We start from the raw sequence: 23,750 nt of genomic DNA, 5'->3' as shown, positions 1-23,750 counted from the left end.
TACTGTATTTTTAAGTTCTAAAATTTCCATTTGGTTCTCTTTATATCTTGTTTCTTTGCTGAGACTCTTTTTTTTTTTTTGATGAGGCTTTGTATTTTTTAATTTGGTTTAAGCATGTTTTTACTTTTTTCTTTTTTTATATTTTCATTCTTTTTATTGTCTTTGTTGTTGTTGTTTTAACCATGTTTTTAATTGCTCATTGAAGCATTTTTATCTTGGCTGCTTTAAAATCCTTGTCAGATAATTCCAACATCTATATCATCTCAGTGTTGTCACCTATTGTCCTTTTTTAAATTCAGTTTGAGATCTTCCTGGTTCTTGGTATGATAAGTGATTTTCGACTGAAATCTGGGTATTTTCACATTGTTATGAGACTCCGAATCTTAGTTAAGCCTTCTCTTTTTGCTGGGGCTTTTTTTTTTTTTAACAGAGCATTGCTCTGTCACTTAGGCTGGAATGCAGTGGTGCAATCTCAGATCACTGCAACCTCCGCCTCCTGGGTTCAAATGATTCTCATGCCTCAGCCTCCCAAGTAGCTGGGATTACAGGTGCGCATCACCATGCTCAGTTAATTTTTGTATTTTTAGTAGAGACAGGGTTTCACCATGTTGGCCAGGCTGGTCTTGAAGTCCTGATCCCAGGTCAAGACCAGCCTGGTCAATATGGCAAAACCCTGTCTCGGCCTCCCAAAGTGCTGGGATTACAGGCGTGAACCACTGCGCCCAGCCATTTGGAAAAATTTTTTTGTAGAGACAATTGCTGTGTTGCCGAGGCTGCTCTCAAACTCCTAGGCTTGAACAATCCTTCCACCTTGGCCTTCCAAAGTGCTAGGATTACAGGCATGAACCACCTCACCCAGCCAAGAGATTATTTTTAAATTTTTATTTCTCTTTGAGACAGGGTCTCACTTTGTTGCCCAGGTTGGAGTGCTGTGGTGCCATTTCAACTCACTGCGACCTCCACCTCCCAGGTTCAAGCAATCCTCCTGCCTCAGCCTCTGGAGTAGCTGGGACTACAGGTATGCCCCACCACTCCTGGCTAAATTTTTTTTTTTTTTTTTTGGAGATGGGGTTCACCATGTTGGCCAGGCTGGTCTTGAACTCCTGACCTCAGGTGATCTGCCTGCCTCGAGCTCCCAAAATGCTGGGATTACAGGTGTGAGCCACCGGACTTAGTGAGATTAATTTTTTAAGTTAAATTACATCAAATTAATTTGTCCTTTTCCACAGGAAATTTTCAGTGCAGCCCTATGCACACATGACGCTCTCAATTTAGTTGTGACAATAGATAAATCCTGCAACAAATCTGACATCCCTTGACCAAAAGCAAGTATGAAAATTTTTTTGACATAATATCTGGTTTAAATTTTACCTCTGTTCCAGAATGTTTATCTCTGATAACATCCATCTGTCTCTTAAATAGTTCTAATACAGCATTGTAGACCAGTTCATATTGTTCCTGAAGAGCATCGCAACCCAGAACAAATGAAAACAAAAACAAAAAAAGTGGTGAACTACAGGACGAGATTTTAGGAATATGAACACCAATCAAATCCTAATATAGCAGACCCAAAAGGACGATCAGCATGTTATTAAACTTACTAATTGCCTTATGCTTACATAGTTCACTTCAGATTTCAAAGCACTTTTATGCTGCTGAAAATAGCTAAATATTTGATACACCTCTAACTAATGTACAAGAATCTTATGACTTGTTTCTTTTATGTTCTAACCCTACTTTCTTATCTTTCTCTCCACCATCATTTCTCTAATTCTGTTTCCCTTGCTCACATTAAAAAAAAATTATTTCATTCTAGATGGATTTTTTGTAAGCAACCTTCATCTTTTCTGGAAAAAGAGATAGTGGTTGGTGTATAGATAGATAACTTCAATGTCTATGCTTTAATTTGGTCCTCACAATTGCTCTATAAAGTAGATAGGCTATTTATACCTATTTACAGTTTATCCCAGGTCATTCAGAAGGAATTTCCAGGACTTGGCTTAGAAACTTAATTTCCACACTCTTAGTTCAGTGCATTTAGATAAAGTTGCTAAAATTTTGTCCTAGTAAAGATACCAAAGTAAGGTAAACCACTAAATAAGGTTTGGAAATTTGTAGTTACAAAAGGATTTCACCATAGAGAAATGAGACCTCTACTATTACAAGGTTTATGAGTTATTACTACTCTGTTTTTGCCTATAGTTGCTCAAGCACTTCATTTTAAACTTAGTTTTTATCTGAAAGGGCCTATTCAGGGTTTTTCCTGACACTTTACACATTTCTATACAAATAAGGAACAATTTTTTTTCAAAGATAATTTTAGCAGGAAACAATGCAGAGTCGATATCATCCAACACAGCCATTAGTATGCTCTTTATTTATTTTATTTTTTTTGAGACACGGTCTCACTGTGTTGCCCAGGCTGGAGTGCAGTGATGCAGTCTCAGCTTACTGCAGCCTCGACCTCCCAGGCTCAAGTGATGCTCCCACCTCAGTCTACCAAGTAAGTCGGAACTGCAGGCACCTGCCACTACACCCTGCTAATTTTTGTATTTTTTTGTAGAGACAGGGTCTCACTATGTTGCCCAGGCTGGTTTTGAACTCCTGAGCTCAAGCGATCCACCTGCCTCAGCCTCCCAAAGTGCGGAGATTATAGGTGTGAGCCACCACATCTGGCTAATTTTTTTAAGAAAGAAAAATTAGGGCCGGGCATGGCGGCTCACGCCTGTAATCCCAGCACTTTGGGAGGCCGAGGCAGGCAGATCACGAAATCAGGAGTTCAAGACCAGCCTGGCCAGCATGGTGAAACCCCATCTCCACTAAAAATACAAAAAAATTAGCTGGGCATGGTGACGCGTGCCTGTAGTCCCACCTACTCGGGAGGCTGAGGCAGAAGACTTGCTTGAACCCGGCAGGCAGAAGTTGCAGTGAGCCAAGATCGCACCATTGCAATCCAGCCTGAGTGACAGAGTGAAACTCCATCTCAAAAAAAAAGAAAGAAAGAAAGAAAAAGAAAAATTAGACAGGAAGCTCTCATCTGGTTACAGTGCCATTTCCTGGTTAGAGCAGTGTCAGAAAAAACAGCTACAACTGTCAAGTTCAGTTAGTTGTTTGATAATGCCAAAATGTGAAGGCTTTTTCAGCTGTCTTCCAACTCTTAAAAGTAGGCCTGAAATGGAATTTGTTTTTGAAATGGGGTATGGTTTTATTAAATTAGTATTGCTATTTATATAACTAGGTTCCATACTTCTGGAATCTTTATGCATTTACATGGATCAGCCTTCTTTCAAGTCTGACAGCATTAAACCAGCTAATGCTTTCATTTCACATAAGCTTTCTCCCTCACAGGTTGAATATAGAAAACACCTACACTCAACACATGAAAGTTATTTTTTTCCACCAGTTATTAGTGGAAAATCTGTGCAGGCCAAACAGTTTTATATTATAATAGCTCTTTATTTTATCCCTTTAATTCACAACTTCTAGACTAAAATATCTGAATTGCCATTGTCAGTTGTTTTATCTCTAAAACTATTTGCATCTTCATTTGTGTTTTAAACACTTTAAGGTCTTGCTATTTAAGTAGTTAAAAGTAGTTCTAACAAATTACACAAAAGTGCCTGTTAATAAACATCAATACACGTTTGATGAATGAATGGGTCAATACTAAATTCTATATTAAAAATGGAGACCACTTAGAAAACTAAAACTATTGGGTAAAACTATTCGTGTAGAAATATGGGAGAAATTAATATTGTAGACAGTGAGAGATTTGGGCTAGGAGAAGGGAAGAGCATTCCTAATGGGGTGAACAGGTGTGGGTATTCTCGGGTAGGTTAAAAGATTGTGATACATAAATAGAGTGTGATTGTAATTTTTTTTTTTTTTGAGACAGAGTCTCGCTCTGTTGCCCAGGCTGGAGTACAGTGGCGTGATCTCAGCCCACTGCAACCTCCATCTTGCAGGTTCAAGCAATTCTCCCACCTCAGCCTCCCGAGTAGCTGGGATTAGCAGGTGCCTGCCACCATATCCAGCTAATTTTTTTATTTTTAGTAGAGACAGGGTTTCAGCATATTGGTCAGGCTGGTCTCGAACTCCTGACCTCAGGTGATCCACCCACCTTGGCCTCCCAAAGTGCTGGGATTACAGGTGCTAGCCATCACGACAGGCCCAATTATGTTTTTTCTTTAAGTATGCATGCAATAAGAATCAGGAGAAACTATAGAAAAATAGTAATGGTGGCTATCTCTAGGTAATAGGAATATGGTTTTTATTTTTATTTTTCAGTGTTTCCTAAAATGAGCACATAGACTGAATTCTCCATATTCTGTTACCACATCCTGAGGTAGAAGTTACAAATCCCTGATTTTCTATGCTTTCAGAGATGAATTTTATCACTACAAAGTGTCAAGTTAACATGACCTAGCTATTTCAAGTCCACAAGTCAGTTTGTTGAATACTTTTACAACATCCTTTGTAAGGAAGTAAGTAATATTACATTGGCATCTTAATATTTTCTGAACAGACAGTAAAATAAGGAATGAAAGGAATTTGACCCAGGACAAGGGATACAGGAAAAATATTGGGATATTCAGAGTTAGAGAAAACGGCAATGGACTCTAGAGCACGTAATGGTAAATTAGTGTTATACTGAGCCATCAGCTGTTTTTGGATGCCTCACCATTAAACATAGAGACGGAGCAAGACTCAGACACATGTTCTGATCCACTCACTATAGTTCATACCTGCGTTTGAACTAATGAAGGCCTCTGTGTCCGCATTTCCCAGATCAAACTGAAAACACTGAAGTTCTCAGGAATTATCTATCAAATTAAAGGGGAAAATATTCCTTTCAATATTTTGTTAATAAATTATTGCTACTTTTTCATAGTCTTGTACTTCCATGGCATCTGCTCTTCTAACATGGGGTAATATCAGAAAACTGATGCATTTTTAAAACAAATGAGGTTTCTAATCACTTGCAGCATGATTTAGAGTCTAGTATTTTCCCTAGAAAAGACTAAAGAAACTCTTCAGAATGATTTCACACGGTGTAACCAAATGTCTAAAACTATAGATATAACGAGGGACAGGATTCAGTAGATGCACAAGTATGAGAGTTGTATAAAATAAAAGAGGTTGGTACATAGGTCTAAAGGCCATATTTTAAACTTCCCATTTCCTATTAGACATTAAAAAATGATATATAGATTGGAATGCAAAGTATGATTGCAGTAAGTTGAGTCCATCTATTAAAGCAGTTTGGATAAAGGAAGGGTAACTATATAATTTAGGACAGTGGTCCTCAAACTTTATCATGCATCACAATCACCTGGACAGCTTGCTGGGCCCCCATCTCTAGAGGTATTATTCAATTCAATGGGGTGGGGCCCAGTAATTTGCCTTCACCTTAGGTTAGGTGCACCTAACCCCCTTGGGGTTCAACCCCTACACTACTGGAATCTTCAAAGATTGGAAAACAAACATTAAAGGATATATAAATTACAGACTTCCTGGGAGTCTGAAAAAGTAGAAATAGGAATATTTGACCTATTTTCAGTATTTCACAAGAACTAACAAATTATATGTCTACTAAAACATCTGCACAAGCTAAGTGAAATACCTAGTTTCCTTGGGTTTTGATTTTTGCTTTTTGTTTTTTTGGTCTTTTTTTTTGTTTTTGAAATGGAGTTTCACTCTTGTTGCCCAGGCTGGAGTGCAACGGCGTGATCTCGGCTCACTGCAGCCTCTGTCTCCTGGGTTCAAGCGATTCTCCTGCCTCAGCCTCCTGAGTAGCTGGGATAACAGGAATGTGCCACCAGGCCCGGCTAATTTTGTATTTTTAGTAGAGACAGGGTTTCTCCATGTTGGTCAGGCTGGTCTTGAACTCCCAACCTCAGGTGATCTGCCTACCTCAGCCTCCCAAAGTGCTGAGATTACAGGCATGAGCCACTGCAATCAGCCAAGTTTCCTTGGTTTTGATTAGAATTGTCAACTCAGAATGGCAACAGTAGAACAGTGATATCCAGTAAAATATAATGTGAGCCACATATGTGATTTTAAATTTTCTTTTTTTTTTTTTCTTGAGAAGGAGTTTCACTTTTGTTGCCCAAGCTGGAGTACAATGGCACGATCTTGGCTCACTGCAACCTCCACCTCCCAGGTTCAAGTGATTCTCCTGTCTCAGCCTCCCGAGTAGCTGGTATTACAGGCATGCGCCACCACACCTGGCTAATTTTGTATTTTTAGTAGAGACAGGGTTTCACCATGTTGGTCAGGCTGGTCTCGAACTCACAACTTTAGGTGATCAGCCTGCCTCAGCCTCCCAAAGTGCTGGGATTACAGTGTGAGCCGCCATGCCCGGCCAAAAATTTCTTTCTTTTCCTTTATTTATTTTTATTTTTATTTTTTTGAGACGGAGTCTCTCTCTGTTGCCCAGGCTGGAGTACAGTGGCTCAATCTCTGCTCACTGCAACCTCCACCTCCCGAGTTCAAGCAATTCTCCTGCCTCAGCCTCCTGAGTAGCTGGGATTACAGGCACACGCCACCAAGCCTGGCTAATTTTCTTTTGCCTTTTTTTTTTTTTTTTTTTTTTTTTTTTTTGAGACAGAGTCTCGCTCTGTCACCTAAGCTGGAGTGCAGTGATGCGATCTTGGCTCACTGCAAGCTCCACCTCCTCGGTTCAAGCCATTCTCCCGCCTCAGCCTCCTGAGTAGCTGGGACTACAGGCATCCACCACCACGCCTGGCTAATTTTTTTGTATTTTTAGTAGAGACAGGGTTTCACCATGTTAGCCAGGATGGTCTCAATCTCCTGACCTCGTGATCCACCTGCCTCGGCCTCCCAAAGTGCTGGGATTACAGGCGTGAGCCACCGTGCCCGGCCTAAATTTTCAAATAGACACATTCAAAAATGAAAAGAGGTGAAATTAATTTTAATAACATATCTTAGCCCAATATATATTGTATTTCTAACAAGTTCTCAGGTGGTGCTGATGCTTCTTGTCTGGGGACCATCCTTAAAGACCCACCTACCTGGGAACTAATTTAATCATCTGGCAGAGTGAGTCTACAAGTACATTTTCTAGAAAAGATGAGTCATGAAGATAGATGTTTTGAAAAACCAAACAATTACTAAGTATGAAAGCAGTAGACTAAGCAAATGGGAAGTGCCTGCTGAGAGAAACTCACCCCATCTTTTAGCAATATCCATGTATAATCAATAGCACAAATAACACCAGTCCTTCCACAGCCAGCACTGAAATGAAAGATCACAGTAGCATGTATGCATGTATACCTAGAGAGAATGGACCATTGACAGTAGCTGGAAAATTTCACCAACAGATTTGAGGAAGAAGATGCCTGGGGACAATTAAACTTTCCAAACCCCACCATTTCCCAGAGCCCATTTGTCATGCAAGAGGTCCTAGGCAACATCTCAGAGCAAGAGTCTCTAGAACTGTACTACTCACAAGTAACTTATCAGAAAAACATGAATTTAATGCTTAGGTTGAATTTATTATCACTTGTTTCTGCTATTAACCTTTTCCCCTTTCAATTACTGAGTCCTGGCCAGACTCTGACATTTGGTTCATTTTAGGTAGAAGGTTTATATATAGTGTCATACCTGCAGTGAATGCATATGGGAACACTGTCATCCTCTTGGTAACAACGTACATCCCAGATGAGCTCAAGAATAGGGTCTATAGATGAAGGTACATCATGGTCTGGCCAATTCTTGTAATGAAACTGGTAGATAGTTCGAGTTTCCTATAAAAAGTAGCCAGATGGGAGGGGAAGAGGGGCAAGGGCTGAAAAACCACCTATTGGGTACTATGCTCACTACCTGGGTGATGGGATTATTCAGTGGCATGCACATAACAAACCTGCACATTTACGCCCTTGTGTCTTATATTCATAAGATTAAAGTTGAGGCTGGGTGTGGTGGCTTATGCCTGTAATCCTAGCACTTTGGGAGGCCAAAGCAGGCAGATTATTTGAGGTCAGGAATTCAAGACCAGCCTGGCCAACATGCGGAAACCCTGTCTCTATTAAAAATACAAAAATTAGCAAGGCATGGTGGTGAGCACCTGAAGTCCCAGCTACTGGGTAGGCCATGGCACGAGAGTTGCTTGGACCCAGGAGGCTCAGGTTGCAGTAAGCCAAGATTGCACCACTGCACACTCCACACTCCAGCCTGGGTGACAGAGCGAGACTGTCTCAAAAAAAAAAAGTTGAAATTATTTTAAAAATAGCCAGGATAATAAGACAACTCGTGGTTAGGACTCCACCTCATTATACCAAGACATCAGTCCGGCATACTAAGTTGTTATCTGTATCCTTTTTGAAATTTATTCCGGTTTCTTCTCCATAGATCTCAGGTGACCAGATACTTTCTGAAAACCATTAAAAGTGATTTCAGGTCACTTACTATTGGTTTGCCCCCATCTGCCCCATTCACAAGAGGAAATAGCTGGATATGAAAATAGTTCAAACCAGTGTTTCCCAACTGGTATGCCTCAAATGTGTCACAATCATGCTGATATATTAAATCTTTTTGCCTTAGAGAAGCTGGGCAGGGCCTAGGGCAGCCTAAGCTCTCAAACTGGTCCCCAGTCTCTATGCACTGTTCAGCTTCTGTTCACCTTACAAATATTATCATTTTATATGTGTGCCATGGTATAGAATAGACTGAAGACATATTATAACAATGGTCTCTTCTTTTTTTCTTCTTCTTTGAGACACGGCCTTGCTCTGTCACCCACGCTGCAGTGTAGTGGCACCATCTCGGTTCACTGCAAACTCCGCCTCCAGGGCTTAAATGATTTCTCCTGCCTAAGCCTCCTGACTAGCTGGAACCACAGGCATGCACCACCACACCCAGCTAATTTTTTTGTATTTTTAGTAGAGACAGGTTTTTGCCATGTTGGCCAGGCTCAAAGTTCTCTTGAATATGAAGACTCATTCACGACATCAAAGACCCTACCACTCCCCATTGTCTTATGCCCAGCCTGAGCTACACACATCTATATTTACTTGCCTGATATCTATAGGCTTTTGAGTTTATCATTCTCATTTTATACTTACACTATTGAACTTAACTTTTAGAGTCCTGATTATATAATCAGATTTCCTTTTTTCAGCTTCCTAAAAAGAAAAAGAAGACTCAAGTATTAGTGATTGTAAAGACAAGCTCTCTATAAGGTAGACCCTGGAGGCTTTACTCAGACATGAGAACAGACATTACACTTACACAGGATACGGAGAAAGGGCCAAATTCCAGCTGCATCTCTCCTGGCTCAGCCCAGTAGCGCTCACACTTTTTCTGTTGCACAAAGCAGAATACAGTGATTTCCCTCCATATATTCTAGTCCACTGGGGGAATAAAACCCACTCTCTCATTTGGAAGCAAATTCAGCTCTATGTCCTTCACCTTAGGTTAGGTGCATCTAACCCCCTTGGGCTTCAACCCCTACATTATTGGAATCTCCAAAGATGGGAAAACAAACATTAAAAGATATATAAATTACAGACTTCCTGGGGGTCTGAAAAAGTAGAAATAGAAATCTTTGACCTATTTTTAGTATTTCACAAGAACTAACAGAAATCATATGTCTACTAAAACAGCTGCACAAGCTAAGCGAAATACCTAGTTTCCTTGGTTTTGATTAGAATTGTCAACTTAGAATGGCAACAGTAGAACAGTGATATCCAGTAAAAATATAATGTGAGCCACAAATGTAATTTTAAATTTTCAAATAGACACATTAAAAAATGAAAAGAGGTGAAATTAATTTTAATAACATAGCCCAATATATCAAAACATTTTGACACGTAACCAATATAAAATAATTATCAGATATTTGGCATTTTTTACTAAGTCTTCAAATCCAGTGTATATTTTATATTTATAGCTAATCTCAATTAGGATGCCAAATTTTGGAAATACTTTATTTCCATTTAGATTTAATAAAACTTACATTTGAAAAATTTTCACATACTCAAACAGCTTTCTGATAACTGAATTGCATGTCAGTTTTTAAGTTTAAATCAATTAAACTAATTGAGTTCCCCAGTCACATTAGCCATATTTTAAATGCTCAATAGCTGTATGTGGCTGGTGGATGCAATAATAATCCTGGACAGCACAGGATTAAAAGCTCCAGCTGGCAGTTAAAGATATCTAATTAATACAAATGGGCAAGTGATTTGTTAATCTTAAAAGCATACCTTGTTTTAAACTGTAAAACATAGGGTCTACTGAGAAAACAAATAAATAGGATTCTTAGGAGAAAAAAAAAAAAAATCCCCTGAGAATCACGTGGCATTCCCAAACTGAAAACTAGGAAGATGACATAAGTTTTATCTAGGTACACTCAGGTAAGTTCTGCTGCCAATTTCCCTCTCCTTTTTCTTCTTTCCTGTGTTTTAAGGTCAGTAGGTACTAGAAAGTAACTTACCTTTCCCATTTCATACTCCATGCATGCCATAACAATGATCTGGGGGATGAAATAGATAGAAACTTAAACATTCATATACAGTTAGAAAGAGCAGTTAATACATGGATCCCAGAGTCAGAAAGTATTAACCGTTCTTTTTTCTGTTTTGTCGTTTTTTTTTTTTAACCAAAAAATAAATCCTGGTGACTTATAAAATATTGCTCTTACTCTTCCTTCATTCTGACAATACTTCCCCTTTCTCTGTTCAGACCAGTAATCTTGTTACCAAATGAGCCTGTCAAGGTAAGAACTTCCTAATTTTTAAATTTATTTTTATTATTTTTTAAAACTTATTTATTTTTGAGACAGGGTCTCATTCTGTCACCCAGGCTGGAGTGCTATGGCACAATCTCAGCTTACTGCAGTCTCAACCTCATGGGCTGAAGCGATCCTCCCACATCAACTTCCTCAGTAGCTGGGACTATAGGCGCACACCACCACTCCCAGCTAACTTTTGTATTTTTTGTAGAGACAGGATTTTGCCATGTTGCCCAGGCTGGTCTAGAACCCCTAGGCTCAAGCTATCCACCCCTCTTGGCCTCCCAGAGTACAACTGGCTAAGAACTTTCATTTCCTTGGACAAGAATGGCATTGTGATTCTGACTAAAAGATGCCTGAACCCTGAAGTTCCACTGACCAATTTTTCAAAAGCACTGTTTTCAATAAAGTAGAGAATAAAGTAACAAAAGCAACATCATACTTACAAGGACACTATATTCCCAAATCATCCTCCAGAAGTCCAGGAGGGTTGTAGACAAAGGACCCTGGGTGGCAATATAAGCCTTGGGTCCATAAACTCCCTAAAGGGGAACAGAAATTACATGGGGTGACTACAAATAGTACCCTGTTCTCACCTAGTCCTCCCCTTCCTTTTTTTTTTTTGAGATGGTTTCACTGTGTTACCCAGGCTGGAGTGCAGTGGCATAATCACAGCTCACTGCAGCCTTGACCTCCTGGCCTCAAGCAATCCCCTTACCTCAGCTTCTCCAGTAGCTGGGACTACAAGCGCATGCCACCACACCTGGCTAATTTTTTAACTTTTTGTTGAGATGGGGTCTCATATGTTGCCCAGGCTGGTCTCAAATTCTTGGGTTCAAGTGATCTTCCTGCCTCAGCCTCCCAAAGTTCTGGGATTACAAGCATGAGCCACTGAGTCCAGCCAGCCCTCCCCTGTTTTTAGGTATCTAGAGAAATGTGGAATGCTTTTATTTTCTTTCACTGTACCTTAATGAAGTTGGCATTGATGTAGCTGGAATCCTCATCAGAGGTTATCAGGGATAGTTCTACCCGGCTATAATCATCTATAATACAAAAGACAGACATAGTACAATTAAGAGGGCTTAGTCAGCAGATTTAAATCAGGGCCTAACACTGTGAATAGTGTATGTTCATGAGTGAACAAGTGAATGAATGAATGAATGAATATTCTTTTGCAGTCATAAATAGTACAAACTAAGTTGTCAATGCCATGTTCCAAGATCAGGATCAGTAAGCAATGGGTACAAAGAGATAGTAATGATTGAGTTTGGGAGAAAGTATGAGTTTATAGAGAGAAATGGAACTTACAAGGCAAAATATCCTTATATCTGTTTTTCTTGATATTCTTGGGCTTCTCAGCCACAGTTGTAGGATAGGTTTTGTCTGCCTTGTACTTGGTAGATTGCCTTTTCAGCTTCTGTAATAAGATTCCAAGAATAATTAATCTTCCTAGAGAAATGAGGTACGAAGCTATCTCTAAAGAGCTTTCCTTTTCCACTGGCAAAACATTCTACCTCAACCCTTTTATTATCTTCTGGTTCTCACTCCATTCAGGACAGAGCTGCAGAGCATAAGGAGACCTGAGTTCAGTGACATTTGGAGAAGTGAAAAGATCACACTTACTGCAGCTGAGCCATAGATAACGTGAATTTGAAGGTGAAACTTGTGAATATTTTAAGAACCAAATATCTTCTGGAAGCAAGCTATATGCTCCACCCAACAGGCAGATATTAAAAGTTTAATTTACTTACTTTATAACTGCTTTTTAGTTAAATGGTCAACTGGAAAATAAGTTCCATTAGTCTTTTTACTTCAGATCGCTGTTTTTTCTAAGTGGAAGTGGAGTTTAAGCTGAATAAAATCTCTCTATATCTAGCGAAATTTCAAAGTTTTCAGTTCCAAAAGCAGTCACTTTTTTTTTTTTTTTTTTTTTTTTTTGAGATAAAGTTTCACTCTGTCACCCAGGCTGAAGTGCAGTGGCTTGATCACAGCTCAATGCAGCCTCAACTTTCTGGGCTCAGGTGATTCTTCCACCTCAGCCTCAACTCCCACCTCAGCTTCACCTCCCACCTCAGCCTTACCTCCTGAAAGCTGGGACCACAGGCGTGAGCATCACACCTGGATAGTTCTCGTATTTTCGGTAGAGAAAGGATTTCACCATGTTGCCCAGGCTGGTCTCAAACTCCTGGGCTCAAGCAATCCACCTTCCTGGGCCTCACATAACTTTTATTACTGTATATTATCATAATTGTTCTATTGTATTACTAGCTATTATTGCTAATCTCTTATTGTGCCTAATTTATAAATTGACCTTAATTATAGATATGTATGTATGTATAGGTAAAAACAACATAGTATACATAAGATGTGGTACTATCTGCAGTTTCAGGCATCTACTGTAGGTCTTCAAACACATCCTCCATAGATAAAGAGAGCCTACTGTAGTTTTAATTCCTCTAGATTTTCAGAACTGGATTTGAGAGATACTGAACTGATATCTTTTTGTTTGTTTGTTTTACTTTGAAACCCAAGAAGCTACTGAACTATCTTTATAGCATATGTTTACTTCAAGATGGATATGGATACAAGTGGACTAATTTGGGAATTTAAGCACACATGAAAGACTATGCTGAATGTCAGCTGAAGTTACACCAATTTTTCAAATCTTCCTGCTCTTAAGCAACCTCAGAATGATCATTTTCAGGTTGCTGTTGATCCCAGGGCTGCTGAAAAGATCTCAAGTCCCAGAACAGTTTAAGAGTCTCCAGAACTAAGCTCAGTGCATACTCCTTGTAATACTGTTTTTATTTATTTTTGTTTTATTTTGCTTGTGGAACGCTTTCTAGGGAGAATGCTATACACAAAGCCCTTTGTGTAAGATATGCTTCAATTAATTTGGCAAAATGTTATAGATAAAGGTGATGGGTGTGTGTGTATGTGTGTCCTATATTTGTGTAGCTGCCTTCACTGCCACCTTCAACAATGAGGCAGAATGGCTTTCATTTTTCCTACTCCTTTCCTCCCCCTGGAGTAATCTAGCTGGATGACAAAAGCAGACACTCTTTTTTTTTTTTTTTTTTTTTTTTTTTTGAGGCGGAGTCTCGCTCTGCCGCCCAGGCTGGAGTGCAGTGGCGCGATCTCGGCTCACTGCAAGCTCCGCCTTCCGGGTTCACGCCATTCTCCTGCCTCAGCCTCTCCGAGTAGCTGGGACTACAGGCGCCCGCCACCACGCCCAGCTGATTTTTTTTATATTTTTAATAGAGACGGGGTTTCACCGTGGTCTCGATCTCCTGACCTCGTGATCCGCCCGCCTCGGCCTCCCAAAGTGCTGGGATTACAAGCGTGAGCCACCGCGCCCAGCCCAAAAGCAGACACTCTTAACAAAACATTACACAGGAAATGCCTACAGAATTATTCATTTGTAATGTATGAAAGATTTGATTTTTTTCCCTCAAACATCTTATCTTAAGGTCATAACACTGTGAAGCCTTCCTTTTTCTTTCTGTTTTTTGTTCGTTTGTTTGTTTGCTTTTGTTTTGTTTTTGAGACACAGTCTTGCTCTATCACCCAGGCTGGAGTGCAGTGGCATGATCTCGGTTCACTGCAACCTCTGCTGCCCAGGTTCAAGCAATTCTCATGCCTCAGCCTCCCAAGTAGCTGGGATTACAGGCACCCGCCACCACACCTGGCCAATTTTTTGTATTTTCAGTAGAGACAGGGTTTCGCCCTGTTGGCCAGGCTGGTCTTCAACTCCTGACCTCAAGTGATACCCCACCTCGGCCTCCCAAAGTGCTGAGATTATAGGCATGAGCCACCGCGCCCGGAAGGCTTCATTTTTCTCTTCCACCTCTCTTCCTGCCAGACTCCCGGGCTCCAATACCCCAAGAAAGAACAAATTAGGGCAAAATTAGGGCATAAAAAGTAATAAACTACACCAGAAAAGGAGGAACCCTGAGAGTGGAAAGCAAAAAGGTGTAAAAGAGGAAGCAGGGTCATGGGGTGGGTTTAAGTTTGGGAAGAAAAGATATAAGATCTAAAGGGTGAAAAAAAATAAAAATAAAAATAAAAAAGAGACTGAAGTGAAGAGAGAGCTCAACATCCCTCATGGGCCCTGAAATAGAGTGGAATGTGTGAGAAACCAGATTCTGTGTGTGCTTGATAAGCTAATAGTAAGTTCATTTGGTTTGTAGATGATACTACCCCTTTCATTTCAAGAAAGGAGAGGAGAACGGGGATCCTGGCCAGTATAACAAGGAGTATTAGATTCTAGAAATTTGGATTGAGTCATTTGCATGTTATTCTCATAGACTAGTAAATAAAGTAAAGTCACTCCCAATGAGAACAGAAAGTAAAAGAAAGCACAAGACCACGGTATCTTTGCCTTGAAGGACTACATTACTGGATAGAAGATGTAGCATTTTAGAGACATGTTAGGGAGAGGAAAATCAAACTTGGCCCTCCTGTGCTAGGTGGGAGAACACAAAGTTTGGCTGTCTCCAGAATCCTGCAAGGTAGTTCCTCAGTGCCTTGCAAATATAGGTCAGTATTATACCAAGCCTCAATCAGGACAGAAAAAGTGCAAGTGGTAAGGAATGGCATTAGGAGCTCAGGCTTCTAAATCCAGTAATCAGGAGAACTACCAGTAGGAATGGAGGACAAGTCTGAATTGTACGAGCGTGCAATGCAATCATCTTCAACAAGACTGACAAACGTATAGAGGTTAGTTTCCAGTACAATAGTAGGGTAAGTCGGTAGGTGGGTAGGCAATAGCTAAACTGGGGTGAGTAAACCAAGAGGTTCAACTTTAGATACATAAAGTGTGAGAAAATGGCAAGAAATGTGTATGTTTGTTTGTTTGTTGGTTGGTTGGTTGGTTTTTGAGACAGAATCTTGCCTTGTTGCCTAGCAGAGAGTGCAGTGGTGCAATCTTGGCTCACCGCAACCTCTGCCTCCCAGGTTCAAGTGATCCTCCCACCTCAGCCTCCTGAGTAGCTGGGATTACAGGCACCTGCCACCATGCCCAGCTAACTTTTGTATTTTTATTAGAGACAGGGTTTTACCACATTGGCCAGGCTGGTCTTGAACTCTTGGCCTCAAGTGATCCGCCTGCCTCAGCCTCCCAAAATGTGGGGATTACAGGCATGAGACACTGCGCTCAGCCAAGAAATGTGTTTTAAGTGTCTTGTGAGTAAATGAAAATGTAGGACTAGATGGTCCCTAGTGAGAGGCTGGAGATGGTGTTAGAGAAATCAGCTTCAGAGGTGATGTGATACATTTATTCTGGTGATGGCATTTTTAGAAATTGCACCTTAATGTGCACAAAGGTCAAGAAATGCTGATAAATATGTTCAAGTGATAGGCTGATTCGCAGGAATGAGTAGTGTCAATTCACAGATGTTTGTGCACTTGCTCTGTAGGATGTACCGTGTTGATAACTGTTTGGTTAGTATCATTACTATAATATACACAGAACCAGGATGTATCTATGTCTCCTTTATAGAACCAAGATGTAGCCAGATCTTTGATACGTCTCTAGTCTTCTAATGAATCTCCAGAAGTTGCAATAGTACCAGTCTGACTTCCAGTATATTTTAAACCATTAGCACTTAAACCTGGCCTTCAGAACTAGGTATCTTCTTTCTGTTAGGATTCAATGAATCCTTTATATTTAATAAATGCCTTTTTTTTTTTTTTGGAGATGGGGTCTCACTCTGTCATCCAGGCTAGAGTGCAGTGGTGCAATCTCAGCTCACTGCAACTTTGCCTGCAATCCCAGCTACTCGGGAGGCTGAGACAGGAGAATCACTTGTGGTGAGCCAAGATCGCACCATTGTACTCTGGTCTGGGAAAAAAGAGCAAAACTCCATCTCAAACAAACAAACAAACAAAAAACTGAAACTGTGGTAAGTGCTACGAAAAATAACAGATGGTGCTAATAAGAACTTACAATAGAAGATTTGATCTATTCAAAGAGGTCCAAAAAGCTTTCTCTGGCCAGGTGTGGTGGCTCATGGTTGTAATCTCAGCACTTTGGGAGGCTGAGGTTGGAGGATCACTTGAGTCCAGGAAGTCAAGTCTGCAGTGAGCTATGATCAAGCCACGGCACTCCAGCCTGGGTGACAGAGCAAGACCCTGTCTCAAAAAAAAAGAAAAGAAAAAAAAGAAAAGAAAAGAAAAGAAAGCTTTCTCTGAAGAATTGACCACCAAATTGAGATCTAAAGAATTATTAGTCAGGCATGGTGGCTCACACCTGTAATCTCAACACTTTGGGAGGCTGAGATGGGAACCCCAGAGGTTGAGGCTGCAATGAGCCATGATCACACCACTGCTCTCCAGCCTAGATGACCAAGTGAGGCCCTGTCTCAAAAAAAAAAAAAAAAAAAAAAAAAAAGGCCAGGCATGATGGCTCACGCCTATAATCACTTTGGGAGGCCAAGGTGGGCAGATCACGAGGTCAGGAGATCGAGAGACCATCCTGGTTAACACAGTGAAACCTTGTCTCTACTAAAAATACAAAAAATTAGACAGGCATGGCGCCATGCACCTGTGGTCCCAGCTACTCAGGAGGCTGAGGCAGGAGAATCGCTTGAACCCAGGAGGCAGAGGTTACAGTGAGCAGAGATCGCGCCACTGCACTCCAGCCTGGGTGACAGAGCAAGACTTCGTCTCAAAAAAAAAAAAAAAATTACTAAATGTTATCTAGGTAAAGAGGAGTGTGAGGAATGTTCAAGGCAGAGGTAACAACATGTGTGCAAGGCCCTATGGCAGAGGAAGCATGGCAAGGACAAGAAAATGAGCATGCTGTAAGAAGCTGGAGAGACACTATGTAGGACATTGACAGCCATTTTAAAAGGTTCTTTGGGAGGTAAATGAAGTTCTATTTGTGAAGCACTTTTAGCACAGAGTCTGGAAAACGGTTCTATGGATTAGCTGTTGTTACTGTGGAAAGTAGATGAACAGAAAACGTATATAAGGAAATGCAGGTTTAAAATAATCATGGAACATTTTCAGGCTCAGAAATCGAATGAAATTAACATAATAAAGTACTATTTTATGCTAGTTATATCAGAAAAAAAATCATGATTTTTACCTGATACAGTTTAAGTACAGAGGTTAAGAGGCTTTGAAAAAAAACAGACCAGTTTCAAATCCAGGCTTTGCCATTTCATGGGTAAAATGAACATAATATTTTCCTCTTGGGGTTGTTGTAATGATTAAATGAGATCATATACGGCAAAGCACTTAGCAGATTGCCTAGTGCATAGTAAGTAGGGAAAATGTTTTCATCTTTTATTCTCTTTTATATTTATTAAGTCTAGCAAGGTGGTAGAGAATATGATAAATTCATATATTGCAAATTAGAAAAACTCCTTTGGAAATACGTTTGGTAATACTTAACCAATTAGATGCTAATAGTCTTTGACCCAGTAATAACATTTTTGGGTATCTAGCCTAAGGATTAATCCAAAAGAAGGGAAAAACCACATGGAAAAATATATTCATATTAGTGTTATCAATAATCATGAAAAATTAGAAATAACTCAAATGTCTAACAATGGAGAAATAAATTATTTGGGTATTACTATGTCTCAGGAAGTTTATATACTTATTATCTTCACAGCAATTCTTCAAAGTGAATACTATTCCCACATCTTACTGACTTAATCCAAGGTCACACAGCTAATCATGGGCATAACTTAAATTCAAACCAAGATTTATATGACTCCAAAGTTTTTATGACTTCAGATGATAAAGCAAGACTACCTGAAATTGAAATTCAGTTCCACCACTTACTAGCTATGTGACCCTGGGCAAGTTAATTGACCTCTCTGTTTGTTTCCTCACCTATAAAATGGAAATGAAAACAGTACCTTCCTCAATGGAGTAAATGAGTTGATATATGAGTGTTTAGAACAGTGTCTATAAGAGGTATAGAAGCATTCTCTATTATGATTATTATTCTTTCATTATAAAACCAGATGGACAGGCTGGGCACGGTGGCACACACCTGTAATCCCAGTACTTTGGGAGGCCAAGGCAGGCAGATCACAAGGTCAAGGGATCGAGGTCATCCTGGCCAACATGATGAAACCCCGTCTCCACTAAAAATACAAAAATTAGCTGGGTGTGGTGGCACACTCCTGTAGTCCCAGCTACTCGGGAGGCTGAGGCAGGAGAATAGCTTGAACCCAGGAGGTGGAGGTTGCAGTGAGCCGAGATCATGCCACTGCACTCCAGCCTGGTGACAGAGCAAGACTCCATCTCAAAACAACAACAACAACAACAACAACAGCAACAACAAACCCACATAGACGAATATATGTCCATGTGATGATGCTGCATCATCAACTATTAAAAATTATATACATTTTAATCAGCCTGATAATTTTGGTGTAATGGTAAGTGAAAATATGAGAATACAAAATTGTATCTATGCTATAATTACAGTAATATTAAAAAATTATATAAATGGACAAGAACTAGAAGATCCACAAAAAAAAGCTATTGTTGGTTCTCATGTGTGTGTATGACAGGGTCCCACTCTGTCTCCCTGGCTGGCGTGCAGTGGTGCAATCTCAGCTCACTACAACCTCCACCCCCTGGGGTCAAGCGATCCTCCCACTTCAGCCTCCCAGGTAGCTGGGATTACAGGCATGTGCCACCACGTCTGGCTAATTTTTTATTTTTAGTAGAGATGGGGTTTCATCATGTTGCCCAGGCTTGTCTTGAACTCCTGGACTCAAGCCATCTGCTCACAGTAGCCTCTCAAAGTGCTGGGATTACAGGCGTGAGCCACCTCACCTGGCCAAGATCCATAAAAAAAGTTTTGATTTGTTAGAATGTTGGTATTATGGTGAGTTTACTTTCTTTTAACTTTCAATAATATTGTTTTATAAGAATAACAATAATAAGGAATATTTGAAAGTACCTTTAGAAATTTCAACAGTATAGTTGCATCCTGCTGTTTCTGCTGTGTAGAAACTATACTAACTATGCACAATGCACTTACCCTAAAACTAGGTCCTTTGAGAGACTCAGTGTCATTGGATGAAGTAGAACACTACTGGATAAGGATTAATTTCACAGCTCTGTAATAAGACAGATCTGAGTTAAATTTCATCTCTATGACTGAACAGCTGAGTGAGCTTAGGCCAATTATTTAACTTCTCAGAGCTTCAGTTTCCTCATTTGTAAGTCAGAAATCACATTTGTAGCTATTTCACAGGGTTTTCTTAAGGAGTAGTAAATAAGAAAATGAATGTTGGTGTTTCCTTGACCACCTCACCCAGACTATCACAATTATATTAAGTATTTAATATAGCAATTAGTTGTTTAATGTCTGCCTCTCTAAGACACATCTATTGTCTTATAAAATAAGCTCCACCAAAGCATGGAGCATTGCACTACATTCCTAGCATCTAGCGCATTACTCTGCACACAGTAAGCACTCAATGAATGTTTATATGAATGTATAAAAACCTTAGATGGGTGGTCAGTGGTAGTTTCAACTACAGAAAAGTTACTGAATTTAGTCCTGGCACAGGCAAAAGACCAAGCAGCATGGCATTGGCTTCAGCTGCCATTAACAGGACTGCCACATCCAAACAATCCTCTCACAGTATCTGTGGGGGACTGGTTCCAGGACCACCCCCTTCAAGATACCAAAATCTGTGGATGCTCAAGTCCCTCATATAAAATGGCATAGTATTTACACATACTATACATGTTCTCTTGTATATTTTAAATCATCTCTACATTACTTATAATACCTAATACAATGTAAATGCTAGATAAATTGCTGTTATGTTTTATATTTTTTATTTTTTGTTGTTGTGTTATTTTTGGTATTTTTTTCAAATATTTTTGATCCATAGTTGGTTGAATCCAAGGATGTAGAACTTGGGGATACAGAGGGCCATCTGTATTGTTCTCTGTACAAAGATGTATGGCCAAGAAGGAAGTGGAGACTGAAATCTGAACCATGGACCTGGGGAGAGGGTAAAGGGGTTAGGATGCGCAGGGAATCTACCTGGAAATAGAGATGACTTTTGATAATTCCCCTAAAGGTACCACCAGTTAAGTGAACAGTGGCCTTGTGTCACAGAATCAGTCCTCAAACCTCGGAAACATAAAATCCTGGGAGAATACATTAAGGGCTTAAGATGGGACACAGAACATGACCAGATGGAAAGCCCTCCAATTTAGTGGCAGTATTTACCTTGTCCAAGCAAGCAGTCTAGCCTCATTCACTACTCCTCTACTCCCCCAAAGCTCTCTATCTGGTGTCTCATCTGAAACCTTTAGATGAAGCTGAGAGGAAGACTCTATTTTTCCACTGGAGGACATGAGTCAGTGAACAGTGAGGTTACACTTAATCACTACCCAAAAACAAGGTCCTTAAAATCAGGAGCTAGAAAAGCAAGGAAGTGGTTAATATAAAAGTCAGGATAGTGATTATTCCCTTGGCCAGGGTAGGACAGGACAGGGTGGGATGGGGGTAGAGGGCCTGATGGGGCGTGGGGCTTCGGGGGTCTGACAGTTTCTTGACTTGGGTGGTGGTTGCACTGCTAATGGTTGCTTTATAATTATACTTAAATGTTTTATGTACTTTTCTAAATGTGTAGCATATTGCACAATATTAAGCAGCTAAAAAAAACTATAACATGTTTTTAAGCAGGGAAAAAATGACCAGATTTGGCTGGGCATGGTGGCTCATGCCTATAATCCTAGTACTTTGGGAGGCTGAGGCGAGTGGATTACTTGGTTGGACAGACCAGCTTGGCCAACATGGTGAAACCTTCTCTCTACTAAAAATACAAAATTAGCCAGGCGTGGTGGCTCATGCCTGTAATCCCAGCTACTTGGGAGGCTGAAGCAGGAAAATCGCTTGAACCAGGGAGGTGGAGGCTGCAGTGAGCCGAGTTCGTGTCATTGCATTCCAGCCTGGGTGACAAGAGCAAAACTTCATTGCCCCCCAAAAAAAGACCAGATTTGTATGATTAAAAGATCCCTTGGTGTTGAACTGAAAATTGATTGAAGGTGGGGCAAGGCTAGAGGCAGAGAAGCCAGTTAGGAGGTAGCTGCTGTATTTTGGTGAGAAATTATAATGACTTTAGCTGAGAAAAGGTAAAATATTAGGGATATAGTCTACATTTTTTTTTTTTTTGAGACAGAGGTTCGCTCTTGTTGTCCAGGCTGGAGTGCAACAGCTCTATCTCGGTTCACTGCAACCTCTGCCTCCCGAGTTTAAGCGATTCTCCTGCCTCAACCTCTTGAGTAGCTAGGATTACAGGTGCCCGCCACCACGCCCAGCTAATTTTTGTATTTTTAGTAGAAATGGGGTTTCATTATGTTGGCCAGGCTGGTCTCAAACTCCTGACCTCAGGTGATCCACCCGCCTCGGCCTCCCAAAGTGCTGGGTTTACAGGCATGAGCCACTGCCCCCGGCCAGTCTACATTATTTTTAAAAATGCAACCAAAATAAAACAGAGGCCGGCACTGCCCCTCAGCCCACTTTTTACACCTATGCCTTGGGTTACTTTGGCTTAGGAATTATAGTCCAGGGGCAGGGACATGTAAACACATGTGCTAGAACTTCCTACTTACCTCCTTTCAGGTACTCTACCAGAGGGGCTCAGACTGATCAGCCAGTGGCAGTGAGAGCACATTTTTCATAGTACCACGAGATTATTCATGTTGAGCTGACATCGGAGTTCCTATCATATCTAATCACTCAATAATATCTAATTACTCAAGACTTTCAGAGTGTTTTCACATCTACTATCCGGTACCAGAGTGTTAGCTCCAGGAGGCAAAGGTTTTGGTTCTTTTTGTTCACTGCTGTATTTTTAGTGCTTACAACTGAACTTGGTACATACTAAGTGCTCAATAAATAGTACTCAATGAATGACCACATTTAATGATTGTTATTGATATTTAATCATCACAACAATCCTGTGAGGATAGGTAGGACATGAATTATTATCCCCATTTTATAAGTTAGAAAACAGGATTTAAGAACATGTCAAATACTTGATAATTTGGTGAAAAAAAATCATGATTTAATTTCAGGTTTGTACTTCAGTTTCCCCCTTTCCCCCCATTTCTTCACAACTGAAGAGCTAAGGTTTAAAATTCTTTGTTTCTCTGAAACACCAGCTGTAAGTATTCTAAAATACATGATAGGTACTATTAGACACCCTGTGTTATCTGATATCTCAGCTTGTAGGGTGAATGAGGCCTACCCAGCTGCTATTGCATCAATAATCACAATTCTCTCAAAGGAGATTGGTTGTTCTTCTGGGTAATCTAATCCACCCAACCTGAAGCTACCCTGTACTCATGTTTCTCCCCTTGACCTACGCTTGTCTCTACTCTCCATCCTAGCCATTCCACTTCTCCCAGCAAAAGAAGTTAAGGATGCCCTGTTATTGAAAAAACACGTTATAATATATTTTTCTTTTTTTTTTTTTTTTTTTTTTTTTTTAGAATCTAACATATATTTATTTATTTTTTTTTTTTTTTTATTTTTTTTTTTTATTATACTTTAGGGTTTTAGGGTACATGTGCACAATGTGCAGGTTTGTTACATATGTATCCATGTGCCATGTTGATTTCCTGCACCCATTAACTCGTCATTTAGCATTAGGTGTATCTCCTAATGCTGTCCCTCCCCCCTCCCCCCACCCCACAACAGTCCCCGGAGTGTGATGTTCCCCTTCCTGTGTCCATGAGTTCTCATTGTTCAATTCCCACCTATGAGTGAGAACATGCGGTGTTTGGTTTTTTGTCCTTGCGATAGTTTACTGAGAATGATGTTTTCCAGTTTCATCCATGTCCCTACAAAGGACACGAACTCATCATTTTTTATGGCTGCATAGTATTCCATGGTGTATATGTGCCACATTTTCTTAATCCAGTCTATCGTTGTTGGACATTTGGGTTGGTTCCAACTCTTTGCTATTGTGAATAGTGCCGCAATAAACATACGTGT

The 23,750-nt window shown here is 40.2% G+C and overlaps 1 protein-coding gene and 1 long non-coding RNA gene across 6 annotated transcripts in view; one reads left to right on the top strand and one right to left on the bottom strand.

Moving 5' to 3' along the window:
* The window catches only part of PTPN22 (protein tyrosine phosphatase non-receptor type 22), a 59,140-nt gene that overhangs the window by 33,277 nt on the left and 2,113 nt on the right, over positions 1-23,750 (bottom strand). For 2 of the 5 annotated variants that reach the window (XM_003268001.2, XM_003267999.3), the window contains exons 2-11: positions 12,065-12,173; positions 11,723-11,799; positions 11,203-11,298; positions 10,460-10,498; positions 9,253-9,324; positions 9,087-9,146; positions 7,627-7,769; positions 7,191-7,257; positions 4,746-4,823; positions 1,372-1,458 (exon numbers count right to left, since the gene is read on the bottom strand). In XM_003268001.2, the coding sequence (XP_003268049.1) occupies positions 1,372-1,458; positions 4,746-4,823; positions 7,191-7,257; positions 7,627-7,769; positions 9,087-9,146; positions 9,253-9,324; positions 10,460-10,498; positions 11,203-11,298; positions 11,723-11,799; positions 12,065-12,173 (828 nt within the window). The remainder of the gene's footprint in view (positions 1-1,371; positions 1,459-4,745; positions 4,824-7,190; positions 7,258-7,626; positions 7,770-9,086; positions 9,147-9,252; positions 9,325-10,459; positions 10,499-11,202; positions 11,299-11,722; positions 11,800-12,064; positions 12,174-23,750) is intronic. The other 3 variants (XM_004089981.1, XM_003268000.2, XM_012500487.2) reach the window with 3 other exon arrangements.
* The window catches only part of LOC115837648, a 54,027-nt gene continuing 39,616 nt past the window's right edge, over positions 9,340-23,750 (top strand). The window contains exons 1-3 of the long non-coding RNA XR_004032688.1: positions 9,340-9,442; positions 10,254-10,379; positions 10,708-10,741. This is a non-coding gene — a long non-coding RNA (uncharacterized LOC115837648). The remainder of the gene's footprint in view (positions 9,443-10,253; positions 10,380-10,707; positions 10,742-23,750) is intronic.

Source organism: Nomascus leucogenys, chromosome 12 (assembly GCF_006542625.1).
Source record: "Nomascus leucogenys isolate Asia chromosome 12, Asia_NLE_v1, whole genome shotgun sequence".
NCBI classification, from domain to species: domain Eukaryota; kingdom Metazoa; phylum Chordata; class Mammalia; order Primates; family Hylobatidae; genus Nomascus; species Nomascus leucogenys.
Note: the sequence above shows the minus strand (reverse complement) of the source record. Positions and strands in the feature narration are given on the sequence as shown.